Source organism: Cricetulus griseus, chromosome 8 (assembly GCF_003668045.3).
Source record: "Cricetulus griseus strain 17A/GY chromosome 8, alternate assembly CriGri-PICRH-1.0, whole genome shotgun sequence".
Classification (NCBI taxonomy): Eukaryota; Metazoa; Chordata; class Mammalia; order Rodentia; family Cricetidae; genus Cricetulus; species Cricetulus griseus.
Window position 1 is genome coordinate 44,804,026 of NC_048601.1, and position 18,260 is coordinate 44,822,285.

Genomic DNA, 18,260 nt, shown 5'->3' on the forward strand with positions numbered 1-18,260 from the left:
CTCCATCTGAGTCTCCACTTCTGTGTATGGCTAATTGATTAATGCCTGTCTTCTCCATTAGATCCTCACCTCCATGTTGATGGGATTCTATTGATTTTTGTTCCCCACTGTTGCCCCAACACTTGTACCGGCCTTGACATGACTGGACACAAAATAAGTATTTTAGAGAAGATAGATTAAAGCCAGATACAGAGGGGTGTGACTCTAGAGTTAAGACATGGGGGAAATGGAATGATGGTGATTTGTTGGCAGAGCTCAGAATGAACCCAAGTAAGTTCACACCCGTTTTCAGCATATCTGCACCCCCACCCCACCCCAGTGTGATGCATACACACTGTGTGCATGCATCTTCTTGGTGGCAGGTCCGATTGAATGCAGATTTCTTTTTCTGTAAGGCTGAGATGATCGTAGAACTTGCATCATCCTTGCTGCCATGCACAGAGCTTTGTGCCATCTTCTACACAAGTTGCAAGTAGTGGTGGAAAAGCTGATAACTTCCTGTCTATTGAAGGCAAGAACATCTCTATCAGGAAGCCCCTGCTGGAGACATACCCCTTGCAGCTGTGCTGGTTGACTGGGGTGAATATGTTGGCCCTTTTTGGTATGCCATCCAGGGACTGTGACCTCTGATGGGTCTTTTCTGTGGTGTTGATACTGGTCTGTTTTATAGGAGAGGAAAGTTCTGATTGCAACTCCCTGTTTGTGGAGGAAGATTAACAATATTTTTCTGCTCTGAAAACACCCTGTATCTCCCTCTCTCATATTTACCCTGGAAGTGCCCAGATGCAGCCTGGAGAATCTTCTTGCCTGTTGAACAGGTCATTGAATTCTTGCTGAGAATTGACTCATAGACATTGGCTGTTTCAATGCTCAGCTATGCAGCTGTCCAGTGGATCTAGCAACCAGACTATGTAGCTGGAAGGCTTTTTGTCTATCTAGCCCAGCCCACAGCCACTTCCCGCCTTGTCCAGTAGCTGCTTCCAAATAATCACTCAGAGGCTTATATTAATTATACTTGTTAGGCCAATAGTTTGGGCTTATTACTGGCTACCTCTTACATTTAATTTAACCTATTTCTAAAAATCCATACATCGTCACGTGACTCGTGGGTTACCAGTAGTGCTCTGGTGTGTTTCCCCTTCGGTGGCTCCTGGCATCTCTCTGACTCTGCCTTCTTTCTCTCTGAATCTTTGTTTGGATTTCCTGCCTGGCTCCATTCTGCTTGGCCATTGGCCAAATCATCCTTGTTTATCAACCAATAAAAGCAACACATAGTCACAGCATACAGAAGGACATCCCACATCAGAAGTGTGAAGATAAGCTGCCATCATCTTCTACGCCTGCCCTTCCTGTTGAATCCAAGGCCCAAGCTCTGCCTGACATGCTGGCATGCCTCTGATACCCTAGTGAAAGCAATAGCTGCCTAATCAAGCACTGCCCCACAGCTCCTGGGAGTGGGGGCAGGTTTCGAATTTGTCCTCTTTTGCTAGGTTGAATAGAGGACTTCATGCCTGTTGCTCACCTTGGCTATGTAGCACCACCATATTCCTGAAAAGGGACCCCCTGCTGCTGAGTTGGCAGTGTCTATTACAGAAGGAGCAGTCCCATTCCTTGGATCTGTTCCCCCCCACCCTTTATCACCAGCTCTTGTATGTTTCCCACATTCCCTGTGAACCATAGGCCTTTCTCTTTGGATCCTTGACTTTCAGGCTGGTTTATTTTCAGTTCTTTGAAGTGAGTAGCATCTGATGTCTTCTTAATCTTTTTGCCTGACTGGGACATAATGTTATCGTTTTTTGCTAGTGTTTAAGATTTGAATATACACTTGTATATGTTGCAGTCTGGTTGTAAAGCAGTAAGAAAACATGAAAAGACACATTAGAAAAGATGTGTTTGCCTGAAAAACTCTCAGATGCCTTCTTTTACAGAGTTCGGCGGTGCTTAAGCCTATCATGAAGGTGCTTTAATGAGACGAGGACTTCCGAGCGAAGGATGCCATTGTATTATTGAAATCACACTGAAAGTGAATTGGCAGATAGCTGCCGTTCATCCAGATGCCACAGGAAGTAGAGATGATAAATGAAGAATGGAGGGTGGATGCGATTTTCTTAAAGCACATCGTGTGTTTTCACATCTGTCTCTTCTATACAAGACCCTCTTAATTTTTAGTTTTTGTTTGTTTGGCAGTGGGTTTTTTTGGCGGGGAGGGGGAATTGGTCTCTGTAATCTACTTACCTATGTTTTTGGTCTCCCAGATCTAATGATAAAAGCGTACACATATGTGAAGCCATGAATATGAAAGAGAGCTTATATTCTGCCTTTTATTTTATATAATACGTATAACGAAAATAATTCTCATTTTGTAATGTGTTCGCATCATGGCCATTGTTCTCATAAAACCTACTGTATTTTAAGAAATGATACAATCTATGAAGCATTTCCCATTATGTAGACACCATGTCTTTAAATTATAGCAATTTCTTAAGATTTTAAGGCAAAATGAGCTCTTAGAAGTGTGATTAATGGCAGGGAATGAGGCTAATGCTGGGTCAACAGTGGCACTCCATTACAAAGAAGGTTGGGCTAATAAAAGCATCCATCTTTTGGACCAATACAGCATTTGAATGATATGCTTATAGTTCTTATCATATCGTAGTTGCTCAGTATTGAATAAACTCTGAACTTGCATTGTGGAAAGGCCACAAGCCTGAAGTGGTTGATGCCCTGGCTCTTTGCTTGAGTGAGAAGAGGTGGGGTTGTGAGAGAGGCCCAGCGCCGGAACTGTTGAGGTGATGTTTTAGCATGTCTCCATGCACAATACAGTTCAGGAGCCCTGTTTGGTTTGGGGCAAGCATAGAAAATCTTATTTCTCCGTCAATTATTTCCCTAGTAGTGTAAATGTACTCAGTAGGTCCTTAATGAAGGCTGTATGAATGGCATTGCTAGGAAGATACCATCTGAGTCATGGATTCATCTTGGATCCTCAGAAGTTCCTTGTGTCTCTTCTAGTTCCAGTATGCTTCCCAGTATGTAAACTTGCATTGTTCACTGGTGAGTTAGAGATGAATTTTAGGTGGGCTCATGAATGATTTACAAATTCTCAATATTGTGGTTTGATACTGAAACAATCCCATTTTCAAATATATCTTTGATACACACACATGTATACAATCAAATATATATAATTATTTATACAGAGACTAAGACCCTCCACCCACCAATATGTGATGTTTAAAAACATTTTGTGTGAGTTATTGTGCATGTATGTGCACATTGACAATCCACAGTGAGCATGTGCATGTCACAGGACAACTTGTGATGGCCCGTTCTCCTCTGCTGTGTGGGTCCTGGGGATAGAACATGAGTCCATAGGTTTGGTGGCAACTGAGTTTCCTCCTAAGCCATCTTGCCTGCCCATTCGTAGATACTTTTTTATACTTTTTTTTTTCCCGAGACAAGGTTTCTCGTAGATACTTTTAAATCCTTCTGATGACAACAAGGAGAGCATCTGACAGCTGTATCTTTAATGTGGCTTTACCAAGTGTCAGCTCATTATGGAACAAAGAAAGGCTTCAGCTCCCAACAGACCCCAGAGGACAGCTGGTCTGGGTTGACTAGTGTTACCTTGCTTGGCTTTGTTACATGTGTGCGAGTCTTTGTCTTCATGGAAGGTTCCATGCTGCCTTTCCCTTTGAAGAAGTGATACAAAATTTCCCCTGAAGAGACATTTGTTTATCAAATGTGAACCTTTTTTTTTTTTTTAATAACAACGAGTAGGTGTGGATGGAAATGATACAGGAGGAGGAGGGGAAGAAATTTGGCTTAGGGAACTGGTACCAGTGTCCCCCCAGATGATGTGCTGAGATTCTCAAAGAGTCTCAGGTTTCTCGTCCCAGAGAGAACTTGTGAGACCCACCCAGACTTTTCAGTTGGGTCCTCTTCGTGTCCCTTGGAACTATTTTTGAAAAGCTGAATGAAGAGTTTGTACTAAAGACTTCTTAATCAGTTTGTTATTTTTAATATTATCCTTTATGAACATGGTGTCCATAAAGAAAATAAATAAATAAACTGAGTCTTTGAAATTAAACTTCGCAGTGATTTTAGATGGGTGTGACAACATATGGGAAGAGTGTCTTTCCTGTGGTCACCTTCACCTCCTTTTGGCTAGCGACTGCCTGCTTGGGTTCACCTTTGCCTTACAAAAGTCAGGGTTCAGCTGTTGGCCTTTTATCAAGGGAACTTGGTGACAATGCTTTGGGTTGCCATTTGGAATTGCAAGCTGTGTTTGTCCGGGTTTATTGGTATCCTGCTAGTGCATTCCAGCTTCAGGCAGGAGAGAGAGGGGGGCTCGAGGGGGGGTTGAGAAGAATTAGAATGAGTTCAAGGGCAGATGGTGAGCAGCCACTGTTACCTGAGGCAGAAGGCAGCAAAAGCAGGGTGCAGCTTTTGTCTTAGGAGCCTCTACAGGGACATCAGGTTAGGCACTTTGTTCTCCATTGCTTCCTCATCAAGCTGACCACATCCATGGTGTAGGGAGCCTGGAATGTGGGAACGTTCTGTTCCAAAGCACTGGAGGGAAGAGCCTCTGTCGTGGGCTTGCATCATCCCTGAGTTGAGCAAGTCTGGTTCGCCTTTTCTAGGGCAGTAGAACAGCTCCAGTTCTAGAGGCCTTCGACAGGCACAAGAGAGACATTACAGGGTGCTAACCAGTCCTTGAGCCACAAATTTTGATATTACAGTGTCCTGAATGCCCAGGGGAAAATTTGTCCCCGAGCAGGGAGTGCTGAGGCCTTCTGGGCTGTGTTGATTTGGGGAAAGAAGGCTGTGAACAGTGGACACTGGAAACAAAACATAGCGCAAAACAAAACAAAAACACCAGAGAAAACACAGGAGATGCTTTGTAACTTTAAGTTTGAAGAACAGAGATTAGATAATTGAAGCAAGACAGGGGAAACAAGAGCCAGTGAAGGCTGAGATTTCATAATGGGATGGGAGGTTGGTGCTGAGGCGGGTGGTGGTGGCAGCAAAGCTTTTCATTACCCTGTTTGAGACCGACGAAAAGGTAAATAATGTCATGATGAATAGTGCCATTGTCAAAGTTCTGGGGTGTGTCTCTTTAAAAAAAATGTTTTTTCTCACTCTCAAATTTTGCCTTGTACTGGGCGTTGGTGGCACATGCCTTTAATCCCAGCACTAGGGAGGCAGAGGCAGGTGGATCTCTGTGAATTTGAGGCCAGCCTGGTCTCAAAAAACCAAAAGAAAAAAAAATTTTTTTGCCTTGGATAACCAGACAGTGTTTTTGCTGTATTTTACACTAGCAGAATGCAGAATTTTTAAAATTAATTAACTGATTTCTAAGTGTAAGATGTTAGACACATTACCAAACTGTTTTTTCAGTATGTTTTGCTTATTAGAAGTTCAGTAGCAGAGGGATCTTCTTTACAAGCACCAAAATTAAGTAGTTCGGTGATAATATGCTATTTGTAAAATAAGTTAAAGCTAATGCTTCCATTGTAGATTGAATCCCTAAATATAGCCTTTCTGATAAGGTGTGATAACGTCTGTAACTCGAAGTCAGCTTGCTCTGTATGACAGTTTACACATGAAGTGAATCTTGGAAGATTTAATATTTCTTCTTAATGGATATGGTGAATTAATTCATTCTGGCTTTTGCAAAGATATGATTTTCCCCCTAATGCTAATCTCACAAGGAAGCCCTGAGCAGTGTAATGCACCATCAACTAACTATGTATGTCATTTATTATTTTTTAAGGACACTATCTTCATGTGGCATAGTTTGAATTTTGTAGAGTCCTTGAGGGTTCTGCCCATGTAATTGTTGACCCAGGGAGTTTATGGAAGCTTTGCATATGAAGGAAGAAAGCATTAGGATTTCCCTTCTGGAAGAAACAAACTCTCAGCATCAGGATCTATGTTTGACCCATGTATTTCATTGATAAAAGAAGATGAGACCAGGAAATGAATGCAGTTTCTGAAGCATGAAAACATAGACTTTTTCAAAGCCAAATCCAGATCCAGTGCTGAGCGCTTTACACCACAGTCTGGGTTGCATTTTTTTTTTTTTTTTTTTTTTTTTTTATTCAAGCCATGAAATAAAAGGGAGCTGCCTAAGGTTGGCCTGCCTCATTTGGGGTGACCTGCTTTTTCTTTTCTTTGGAGTGTGTGTGTGTGTGTGTGTGTGTGTGTGTGTGTGTGTGTGTGTGTGTGTGTCAGGGGGTGGGGGGGGACAGTGTCACTATTTTCTGTTTTCAAAGCTCTAGGTAGTGTCCCCAGGAAGGAGTTAAATAGATTCTACTTGCTTCGGCCTAGGTTTCATGATGAGTAATGGCGGTTGGTAACAGCAAATCATTGTTTATCCACAAACATGGCATTGTGCAAACAAGCAGGCCAGGTCTCCAACTAGTTGGATTTCCTGGTGGTCAGCAGCTGATCCATGTAACTTACAACCTTCCTGCTTCTCTAAATGTCAGAAGAAGGATGGCTTGTGTATCTTGCTTTCTTCCCAGATGTTTACTCTGCAATGCATTTACCTCCTTCCCTCGACCTTCATTCTAGGGAAGCTGCCCCGTTCTCCTCCCTGGTTCTGTTTACTTTACCCTGCCCCTGGTGTCACCTATGAAATCTGTTGATTATTCCACCTGGTTAATGTTAAATTGCTCTGGTAAGATGATGTGTTTGTTCATAAACACAAATGCTGGGCCCCCTGTTTACTGTACCCATGGCAGCAATCGTTATTAAACAAATATTGCTTTGTTTGCGGGTGGAAGCAGCGGTTTATCCTGTCAGGTCTGTTTAAAAAGAAAAAAAAAAAAAAAAGAAAAAGAAAAAACACACCGCACACAAACACACACATAGAAGACTTAAATGCTAGAATTTTGATAAAGGAAGAAAAGGGGAACCTGTCCCTGGAATGTGGTTGAAAGCGCCTTAGGTTTGCTTTTCTTATCTCTTGCTTGGATGAAGGGGCTGGAGAGATTAGCGACTTGTTTGGCTTTTCTACGAGATTTCCTTAGTGTAATGGTATCTATGCAGTTGTTTGCTTTCTTCAGAGAGGGGCGAGAGCTTGTGAAAGGCCACCAGCTCAGTCACTGAGCATCAGATGGCTAGAAAATTCTCTGTGGAACAAACAAGGACTCAGAAAGGGTAGGGAGAAAAGGCCTGGACTATGAACGAAGGGAGCCGTTGGAAGGTACAGCCCTTGGTCCTCGCTTCGTCTCTATGTGTCTGTCCCGTATGCTGTCACTGGGGTTGCTTTGATCTGAGCTCTGTGTGTTGTTCTCTGTTAAGTCTGAGAAGTGGGAATTAACTGTTCCATTGATATATTCTAGAAGGGCACTGTAGTATAACCCTGAAGGAGCTTCATTTTTAATATATATATTTTGTTTGTTTGTTTTCCGAGACAGGGTTTCTCTGTGTAGCTCTGGCTGTCCTGGAACTAGCTCTTGTAGACCAGGCTGACCTCAAACTCAAAGAGATCCACCTGCCTCTGCCTCCAGAGTGCTGGTACTAAAGGTGTGCACCACCACTCGGCTTAATATATATATAATATATATATATATATATATATTATATATATCATATTTTAAATGATCAGTGTTTTACTTTAATTTGTCATTCTTATCTGTTTCATTTTCAGATGGGTTTATGTGTTATGCCATTTCTAGTTCAGTAAAGCAAGCTGTGGTGTCTTTTAATTTGGCTTTGGGTATATGTGACTCTTGTCCTTTCGACACCAGAAACTCTTTAGATAAGACTCGTCTTTTGTGATGTTTTGTAGATAGTGGAGAAATCTCAGCTTTCACCATCTTTATTGTTGAATCTTGTTTTTAATGACTATTCCTTACTGTTTCTGAATTTGACTTCTGTCTGATGCTGAGCTGGACATCATAGCACTTGCCCGAGTTAAAAAGCATGAGCTAGGGCTGGAGAGATGGCTCAGCCATTAAAGGCTATGCTCACAACCAAACATGTAAAAAGAATGGGCTAGGGGTGGTGGCGGTGGCATTAGGGGTGCCTCTGACCTTCAGTGGCAAAATGGTATTTTTTATCTCAGAGAAACTAATCTGTCTGAGAAAGCAACTTCTGGGCACAACATATATATTCGTGTCTATTAGAGTTTTTGAAGGATAAAATTAAATAATTGTTCCTTTCACACAGCAGAGAAATGCACGCAACATAGTCCTGATGACCTGCATTCATTTTGTTGCCATGTTGCCGTGAACATATTGTTCACTTTGGCCACCTGAACAGTTAGGGGCTACAGGCGAGGAGGCAGACACATGAAGTGTGTCATCGAACATGCCACTCATTAATGGACGATATAAACCTGGTCTTGTGTGCATTAAATTATATGCGATATAGAAATGGAAAAAAACCCTCTCTGAACTGGTTGTTGGTCGCTCTATTCTGCTGGGCCTTTTATGAGAGAGCTTAGCTATTCTGGGGGTTCTAATGATTAAAGTTCTGCAGGCTGTGTGAGCTCTCAAACTTCAAACCTATTGTCTTGAGTGGAAGTGTGTTTTAACTGTGTTCTCCGGAACACCTGGCCCTTCACGCCTGACCTTCAGTGGCTTCCTTGTAGCAAAGCAAATAGCCTACCCTGGATTGGCAAAGCTCCCCCTTCGCTCTCATTTAATGACGTGAGCAAGGGTGGCTCACTGTGCCAGGGAGTGGGTCCACATTCTCCATTTGGTTCTAGTGTGTTTCCCAGTGGGTGGGTGGGGGGGCTTTCTTACCAACATTCTATTTTTGCTCGCCTCTTGCACACTGGCAGACAAGGGGACAGATCTGCTGGTCCACCATCTCAAACTCCTAAGCAAGACATAGGCAGTTTTCAGAAGCACACTTAGGGGTGGGGGCTTGTCTCCTGCACTCACTAGTGACTTACCAAGATCACAGTGTCCTGAAAGCTTGGGTACAGTGGCTCTCAAGTGCACTGCTGTCAGGGGCAGGGGAGTCAGAAATCCTTTGCCCTTAGGATGTCTCCTGTTTTCATACTGAAAGCCTGCTGGAGAAGAGAAACCTTGTTTTTGTTAGGACATTATTTTATTGTCAACCTATTCTGCCAACTCTGTTCTACGTCATGGGTTACGGAGGAAGTTAAACATCCTGTTCTCTGCCATTTCCAGTCCATCTGAATTGTCCTTCTGCCTATTTAATGCTCACAGCCATGAGATAGACTTAAATCTCCTTCCCCAGATGAATATCTTGACTTTTCAATGACTGAGAGAGTCCTATTTCTATTTAGACCTAACATGACTATACGGGGTGTGGTGATGCATGCCTCTAATGCCAGCATTTTGAAAGAATGAGGCCGGAAAATGGTGAGTTCGAGGCCAGTTAGACTACTTAGTAAGAACTTGGCTCAGAAATTTAAAGGTTGAAGATACGTATCTTAGTGGCAGGACTTTTTGACCCACAAAGCTATACATTTGATCCCTTGTCACCACCAAAAAGGAAGGGAAGGAAAAAAGATAGTGATTTAAAGATAAACTGATTTTTCAAACCACAAGTAACTCCCTCTAAAGAATTACAGAAAAGATGGCATTTCTAAAAGTAAGTATATCAAGTGGGTGGCTAGAATCAATGTCACTTCTGATCTCAAGAGGTTAGACTTGGGTGCTTAAGCCATTTAATCACTTAGTCAAAAATACAGCAATTATCTATCAAATACCTGTTATGTGAAAGAAATACTTGAAAACAAAGAATGCAATAAAAGGGGAAGGCATGTGTGCATGTGCGCTCTCTCTCTCGCTCTCTCTCTCTCTCTCTCTCTCTCTCTCTCTCTCTCTCTCTCTGTGTGTGTGTGTGTGTGTGTGTGTGTGTGTGTGTGTGTGTGTGTGTGTGTGTACGTGTACGTGTACGTGCCAGTATGGGAGGCCAGGGGACACTGCTGGGTGTCACTCATCAGCAACACTGTCTATCTAATTTTGAGACAGGGTTCCCAGTTGCCTGGAACTCTCATCTAATTAGCCTGAGCTTTCTGGCTAAGTAACCTGGGGATAGGCCTGTTTCTACCTCCCAAAACCTTCTGCCAGCTGCCCCACCCCCCATCTGCCTGTCTCCCTCTTCCTGGCACTGGAAGTACAAATGTGTGCTGCCTTGTTAGCCTCTCCACCTCCCTGGTACTGGGATTACAAATGTGTGCCGCCTTGCTAGGCTTCATTGTGGAATTTGAAGCCTGAGCGAGGATCCTCTTGCTTTTAAGCAGATAGTTTACTAACTGATCCATCCTCCTTGCCCAAACCTCTCCCTCCATTTAATTAATAAATATAAACTCTGTGTGATTTAATTGATGAGCAAACTGGTTTCCATCCATCCTTCTTCCCTCCTCTGAAGCATGGGAAGGCAGGAGAACTCATCACAATGTTGAAACAAGGCATCATTCAGTGGAGTCCAGCTAGCATTCTTAAGTTTCCTAGTCTTCCCCCGCCCCCCAAGACAGGGTTTCTCTGTGGCTTTGAGGCTATCCTGGAACTAGTTCTTGTAGACCAGGCTGGCCGAGAACTCAACAGAGATTGGCCTGTCTCTGCCTCCCAAGTGCTGGGATTAAAGGTGTGCGCCACCAACGCCTGGCATAGTCTCCTAGTCTTGAATGTCCAATACTTGGCCATTGAGACTCACCATTGTGTGCCTGTACCTGCTCCCTTCTTGGACCCACCCCTCCTTGCCTTGGAGAGCAGGCTCATCACTTCTGCAATACCCATCTCTGTCCACAGGGACATGTGATGATCCCAGCTTTGGCCTTTTCTCCCAGGTGCCTCAGTAAGAGGTCACATTTGTTGTTGTTTTGATCATACATTTGACAGTTGCATTCCTCTTGAGCTTTTACTGAAATTCTAGATTTTCACAAGATAGATGGAGACCTCTACAGTGCATGATAAAGTTGATAATACATAAATCATTTTTAACAACAGGTAATATGCATAATTTACGGTGTTACCGTGCTATCTTTTGATATTTATGATGGATAATGTTCAGTTTTTGCCCTCATATTACTGCTTTAAATTATACCACAAGAAAATTAATGAGAAAGTAGATTTATGGGTTTCATTTGTTTGTCAATTCGGAAATTAATTGGGTGTTAATTTTAGCCGTCCCTCATCAGACCAGGACTCCAGTACGTGTGCATTACTTTGCATTCATTGTAGCTTACCTCCCATTTACTGTGGGTCACTAGCTTTGCATACATTAAAATAGCCCTGCGGCTCATTCCCTTGATTACTTTTTGAACTGCCATGCATTAGAAAATTTACGCCTTTCTGTTATAATTATGAAAATTTGGTATTGGAAGGTGGTGTCTTGAGCACCCCGACTTCTCATGCTGCACTTGTGCTTGGGTGGTATCTCCGTGGAATGGGACCAGTGGGGGCTGTGTACAGACAAAGACTGTCTGTCATCTGAAGAGTTCCTTCAGGGCTTGTCAGAGTCATCTCAGAAGAGCTGTTGTCACTGTTCCTCTTGTTTGGCTTGTCCTCCTTACCCACTTATTTTTTTTTTTTTCACTACATGGTTCAGCTTCTAGAGATGGACTCTGCTTTGTGTGGATTGTTGAGGTGCTTGTGTCATGCCTCTCCTGTCTTGCTTCCTAACCCCTGCATATGGCCCCTTGTTGCATCCCCCTTCCTGTCCTCATTGCTGCCTGCTCCTGTGTCACCAAGTGGAGGGTGCCATGCCTTATGTTGGACCTGTGGCATCCCTAGTCCTGCAAGGCTTCCTCCACTGAGAGCCCTTGACTTTCATCTGGGCTGTTCCATTGCCTCTCTTTTGCAGGGGAGCAACACATGTGTGGATAGAGGGTGGGGCTTATTTGATGTTCTAGGCCACCCCATGTAGTGTACCTTGCTCCTTGAAACTCCTTTATTTGTCTTCTGTTACCATGTAAACCCTGTGTGCATTGTACAGGAACCAGTTCTAAAGACAGGACTGTCGATATTTCCCCCCTGAATACTTGATAAAAGATTATGAAAGATTTTAAAATCTTGTTACAGCATGAGTAATTAAAGAGTCCAGAAACAAAACTAGCCCCCCCACACCGCCTTTGGCTTTGCCAACCTCCAAACTGTTAAGTAACTGATGAGAAAGTGAGAGACACATGTTTACTGTTTCTGGAATCTTAACATTTATGGTTCTTCCCATCCTCCCTTCCTCCGTCCCTTCATCTCTCCCTTGCTCCTAGCTCTTGTTGTGTCTTCAGCATCCCATTCCCCATCCCGTCCTTCTCTGCTTGTGGTTGTGCAATAAGGAAGAAGGTTGTTCCTTTTACATGGGAAAGGCAGGGTGATACAGAGTCCCTCTGCTCATTGTCCTAGAAGTGGCATTACTTAACTTCATTTCTCCGCATAGTGGTAGAAACATATTGGTAGAACTCTGTTTGGTTTAATTTACACATCCCTTTGTGAACAGACCAAGTTCTTTAGGGGCATTTATTCTGCTTCATATAAATAATTGATCAGCCAAGTTAATTTACTTCAGCCTGACTTGGTCAACCTTAATTAACTGCCCTGGAATCAGGACTGAACTTTTTGTTAGCTTAAAATCTTTCACCAGTGTGATAACAAGGGCTTTATTTTCCCTAAATTTTCAGCATCAACACTGTAACCAGGGAAATAATCATAATAATAAAGCTGTGTTTTAATTTACTATAAATACATTGGCCTGGACATTATGAATTTTCTAGGAGGTTTCCACAGAGTAGCTCTGTTGGCAAAAACAATAAATAAGCATGTGAGACCCAGTTCTTATTATTTTTAAAAGTCCCCTAGAAAACTTGAGTCTTTGAAATTTTGGTATCTTTGTCATATTTCCAAGAGAGGTGGCAAGTGTGTGGTTTGGGCTTCCTTGTGCATCTGACAGCCATGGGATGGCAGTGTCAGCCTTGTAGGGTCGCCGGGTATGAATCAGATGTTTTAAGCAGGTCCTGTTTATATGCAGGAGGTATAAGGGAACAGTGGGGAGAAGCTTGGCCCCATTCTTGAGAATGGACAGCTTGATGGGTACAGGGTGGCTGAAGCCTCAATATACATGATCCTCAAATCCAAGCACCTTAGACACTTATACAATGGGTCATGCTTTCAGGTCATCATAGTGCACGGTGATTCTTTGGCAAGGGGTTGTCCCAGAGAGGAGGAATAGAGAGGTTAGGCAAACCAGGTTCTTGGGACAAAACTCCTCTGAAGAAAAGAGTGCAGAGCTCTGTGGTGGAGAGGAGGATGCTCCTCGAGGAGGCTCTGTGCTTCCTCTCCACTGACACTGTGAAGGCAATAGGAAAAGACAGGGTTTCCTCCTAAAACATTCCAGTACTGAAAAACCTTTTCCTCATCCACCTCTTGTCTTTGCTGGAGTTTAGTTCCTCCTGGTTGATGTACTGTGTGATCACTTAGCCAGAGACTCTCTGAGGAAGGAAGTCTTGATCATTTCTTGAGCTCATGCCTGCAATGGAGAGTCTCTATGGCTGTATTTGTCTCCTGATCAACTGAGCATCCATTTCTTGTCTCTGAAATGGGGACTTGGGAGTTTAAGAAATGGACTGAATGGTTTATATGGAGATATAAAAGCTTATTAAATGCCCCAGGATGTTTGATAGAGACTCCTTTGACCCAGAAAATGTCAGAAATACTTGTAGACACCAAACTCCTCTTTATCCACATGGGCATTTCATGAAGCTGTTGGCCTGAGATTGGTGTTACACCTTATCGGAAAATGAAAAGTCCTCCAGCCTATGTACTCCAGTTAGCAATTGACTAACTAAGGGCATCCTTAGACCAAAATAATCCTTTATACAGTTTTGGTCCCAAAGCCTGACCTCTCACAAACTCAGTTCATGAGTCAAGCTGCTTGGCTTCAGGCCTGCCTAACTTGTACTGGAGGATGTAACAGTCTTTTTGGAGCTGCCGGAGCAAAGGAGGGGCTTCTTTTCAAACTGTGCCTCAGAGGTGGTTTTCTCATTCCACCTACCATGGTGGTTTCAACCAAGGAAACAAAAGCCGGGGTAGGCTTTTAGACACCTGGTCTTGGTCCTAGATCCCCGTAGTCATGTGGGTTGAGGGCAGCACTTGCATAGTTCTGTTCCATAAGGACAGAATGCATGACTATGTGGCTCCTGTCTGAGGATAGGTATATAGAGTGCGTGTAAAGGCAGTTTGCCTGTCCTGTGAGTCTATTCTTTGGCAAGGGCAGACTTTGCCAAAAGGTGGGAAATATCTATTTTATTTAGGTTATCTTTTTTCATAGCTAATAATAAAATGGGTCTTAGTGCTTACTACCCAGAGACATCTATCTATTCCCTGGTTGTTTTATAGTGTGGGGGAATGACTGAGGACAACCAAGGTGCATTCGGAATGCATGCTGTACCGCTGAGCTACATCTGGCATAATGCCTTTTCTCTTCAGTGCCAGAACATAGGAATGGGCAAGGGCATGGCAGGGAAACTAAAGCACTAGGAAAAAAACCCAAGGCTTTAGCACATTGGGTGTTTTGAGACAGAGAAGATGTTTCCATGTAACTGGTCTCTTGTTGCCTGTCTTGTATCTCTTTTGGGGTGGTGATTTGTTTTCTTGGGGCTAGTTTTGTTCTGTTTTGATAGAGGTAAAGAACCACAGACAGTTTCTAAAGGATAGTAATTACTAGAAAGTCTGATCCAAAGTGACGAACACCGTCGCCTGTTGTTTCACACATGTTAGCAGGCATGCCATTCACACCTCTTAGCCCGAATGCCACTCTCTATCTCCTTCAGAATTAGATTAACTAACAGAATATGGCTTTTGGTTCCTGAAGTCCTTGCTGTAGCTGCTAGAGACTATGTACTAAAAACAGGTGACATGGGAATTGTTTGAGTGGTCATTCTTCTGTCTGGTCAAGTTGCAGAGAACAGACATCTGTTAGTTTTTTTAAAAAGCACAGCCTCCTGAAGGTGTCCAGAGTGCCTCAGTTTTGATGTGGTTATGTATCCAGGGCAGTGGGAAAGAAATAGGTAGTAGTACTACATATGGGGAATTTGAATGAAATAGTTTCTGTTTTGTCTGGCATTGGGAATTCACATTGAAGTCTTAATTATTTAGGCATTTCTCAGCTTTGATGTTTGAACTGACTCCTTCCTTTACTGACTAATATTTTTCCTTTCCAAGTCCTAGTCTGTGAACTTGGCTTGTGACCCTGTACCTCAGTCGTCAGAAAATATGCTACTAGGAGTGACAGCTCAGCCATCAAAAGGAGAATGTCTCCCGTCCTGTGCCTAGCATGGCTAGCCATGTCACAGTGGGAATGAAAATAACTCAGGAGGCCTCTTTTTTTTTTTTTTCTGTAGAATTTCCCTGTGCTGTAGGCTGGGCATGGGTACAACAGGCACATGCATGCCACTGTGGATGTTTGGAGAGGACAGCCCTCAGATGCTGGTTGTAGCCATTCTAACTTAAGACAGCGTTTCTTCACTGCACCACAGGCCAGACTGGTGGCCCATATATATGCTCCTGGAGATTTCCCTATCTTCAAGTCCCATTTCCCGTCAGATAGATGCTTGTACTACTAAATCCAGCTCTTACCCGGGTTCTGAGGCTCTGATCTGAGGCCACCAGGCATGTGTAATAAGTGCTTTTACCCACGGAGCCGTCTCCCCATCCCAAGCCTTAGTTATCTTCTCTGTGATGTGGAACTGGTAATTGTTACTGGAAGCTATAGACCACGCAGGAATCACCTGCTCTGTGGAGAGCATAGCACAATACAGGTGATCCGAAGATACGTTTTGTCCTGGTTGGGTACCTTATTAGGCTCCCCATGTTAATGGTTTTTATTCACAGAGAGTGACAAAAATTAAACAGTATATTTAGTATCAGGTATTGTCTTTGCTATTAGGCCAGCACCTGGGAGGCTGAGGCAGAAGGACTGTGAGTTCAAGGACAACTTGAGCTCCATCATAATACCCTGTCTCCAAAAACAAATGAACTAAATCAAAATAAAAAATAAAAACCTGAAAATAATAGGAGACAACAGACTTTTCTCCATTTTATACTATGCATTTTTTTCTAGTAGGCATTTTAGTACGTTAGTATTTTATTTAATTAGTTTACTTTTTGGCAGTGCTGAGGCGTGAACCCAGTAGCCCATATATGCTAGGCGAGTGTTCTACCGCTGCACCATTTCAAAGCCTCACAATTAGGGCTTTAAAATTTTGACCTTTTCTGTGGTCTGCCTAGGCAGCCCTTTTCTCCAAAATTAAGAGTACAAAGGATCACCCTGAAATATCAGCCCTTCCACACCTTGGAGTGCCATCCTCCATCAGGAGATAAATTAGCATTGAATGTGATCCTCAGGAGAGCCCTAACTGTGAAGCAGCAATCATAGCCTTCATTCATTCAGTCTGGAAGTGGAAACTCCTTTCTGCCCCTGTCTTTCTAGCAGTGGCCTGTCTTATGGGGATGACCAGTTTCAAACTGTCCAGATGGTACCAAGGATTTAGAGTCCTCAATATGCTTTGGTGTTTGAATACCAGTTTTCAGCACTGATTCCCTCCAGGGAACTTGTAGTGCTGTATCTTGTCATTTGAGAGACTGAAGACAGAGAATATTTCTTCTCCCAGGATAATGTTTAAATTTATAACTAGGATGATTACTTAAAGTGTCCTGTTTTTTTTTGTTTGTTTGTTTGCTTGGGGTTTTTTTTTTGGCAAAGTATCTGAATCCAATCAAAGAAATTCAAACCCAAATGCTCCTCAGATTATCTGAACCTATCTATTTTTCCTAAGAGGGAATGAATGATATATTTTAAACCATACTAGAACTTGAGTTGAGAGTGACAGCCGTAGTCCTAAAGTAGGGGAACAGTCTACTAATAGGGGAGAAAAGAGTGAAGGAGAATGACAACTGCTTACAGAGTTCAGCACCATGGTAAGGCAGAACTCCTTTCGTTCTCAACAGCAACTATTTTAACAACTCTCTCTCTCTCTCTCTCTCTCTCTCTCTCTCTCTCTCTCTCTCTCTCTCTCCCCTCTCTCCCTCCTTCTATTCCCCCTTCTCTCTCTCCTTCATGCCCCCCCTTTCTGAAAATCCTCCTCAGGTTTTTGAGTCATGATGCAAGAATCTGGGTCTGAGACAAAAAGTAACGGATCAGCCATCCAGAACGGGTCCAGCGGTGGCAACCACTTACTAGAGTGTGGCGCGCTTCGTGACACTCGGTCCAACGGGGAGGCACCAGCGGTGGACCTGGGGGCAGCGGACCTTGCCCACGTCCAGCAGCAGCAACAGCAGGTACTTGCCTGGGAACTTGGGTTTTGAGTGGAAGTTGAGCTACTGTGCATGTTTTAGGCATCCACAGGTCTGACTGAGGCTAATTTTGAAGTCCTTGGGAGGTACAAGTGTCTTTCTGGATGGTAGATGTTAGACTTAAAGTTGAATGGACCTTGAGCTGCTCTCTTCAGCCCCCAACATGCCACCTAAACTTTTTATTATTCAATTAAAATGACTCTGAGAAAAAAACGGTTGTTGATGCTTGAGGTAAACAGTTGACAAGTAGAACAGTAATTAAACAAAAACAGGCTTAAAAATAAACCTTATGAAGAAAGAGAATTAGAGCTGAAACGAAATAACTAAGGATACATGGGGGGTAGTCAAATAAAGAAATAGAGACAATTAGAAATATAGGTGAATATGGTTTAAATAATAAGCTCATGTCTGTAAGATAGACATCAGTTTGGGACATGTCTTCTTCCTGTTTCTAAGAACTAGGGTGTCTGCATTTGTGTATGTTTCATGGAGTCTGACCCAAGGTGGTGTTGGCTAAAGTTTCAGTGGTGTTACTGCTCTCCTATCTGGGCCTCTACAACATGTCCTTTGCTGGGATATTCTCATTCAGTCTTTGCCCTTCCCAGGATGGAAGCGGGTCCTTGGGAGTAACTGTTGAGACATTTCCCAGTAGTACAGGTGACCTAAGACATGGTATTGTGTTGGTAAAAACTCAAATGTAAATAGCATTTCCTTGAAGACTAGATTGGGTTTCCCACCCCATGGGATCAGGAAATATTTCGAGTTTTTGCTACTGATAACAGGGCAGGTTTGTCCTTGATCCATTTATCTTGTAGTTGTGGTACCATTTGTAATCAGGTATTTAAGAGAAAGAGAAGAATGAAACATCTTGGGGAAATTTTGTAACTTTATAGAGAAAATGTTGGGAAATGCCACAAGAGAAAACGACAGACCTTTCAAACTACTTTCTTTAAATCAGAATTCAGATTCTTAGGGCTGGAGCTC

At 42.9% G+C, this 18,260-nt stretch overlaps 1 protein-coding gene across 9 annotated transcripts in view; it reads left to right on the top strand.

Annotated features, from left to right (window-relative positions):
- Foxp1 (forkhead box P1) overlaps positions 1-18,260 on the top strand; it is a 603,661-nt gene that overhangs the window by 352,199 nt on the left and 233,202 nt on the right. For all 9 annotated transcript variants that reach the window (XM_027428970.2, XM_027428965.2, XM_027428964.2 and 6 more), the window contains one exon: positions 17,071-17,261. In XM_027428970.2, the coding sequence (XP_027284771.1) occupies positions 17,082-17,261 (180 nt within the window). In that variant the 5' untranslated portion in view covers positions 17,071-17,081. The remainder of the gene's footprint in view (positions 1-17,070; positions 17,262-18,260) is intronic.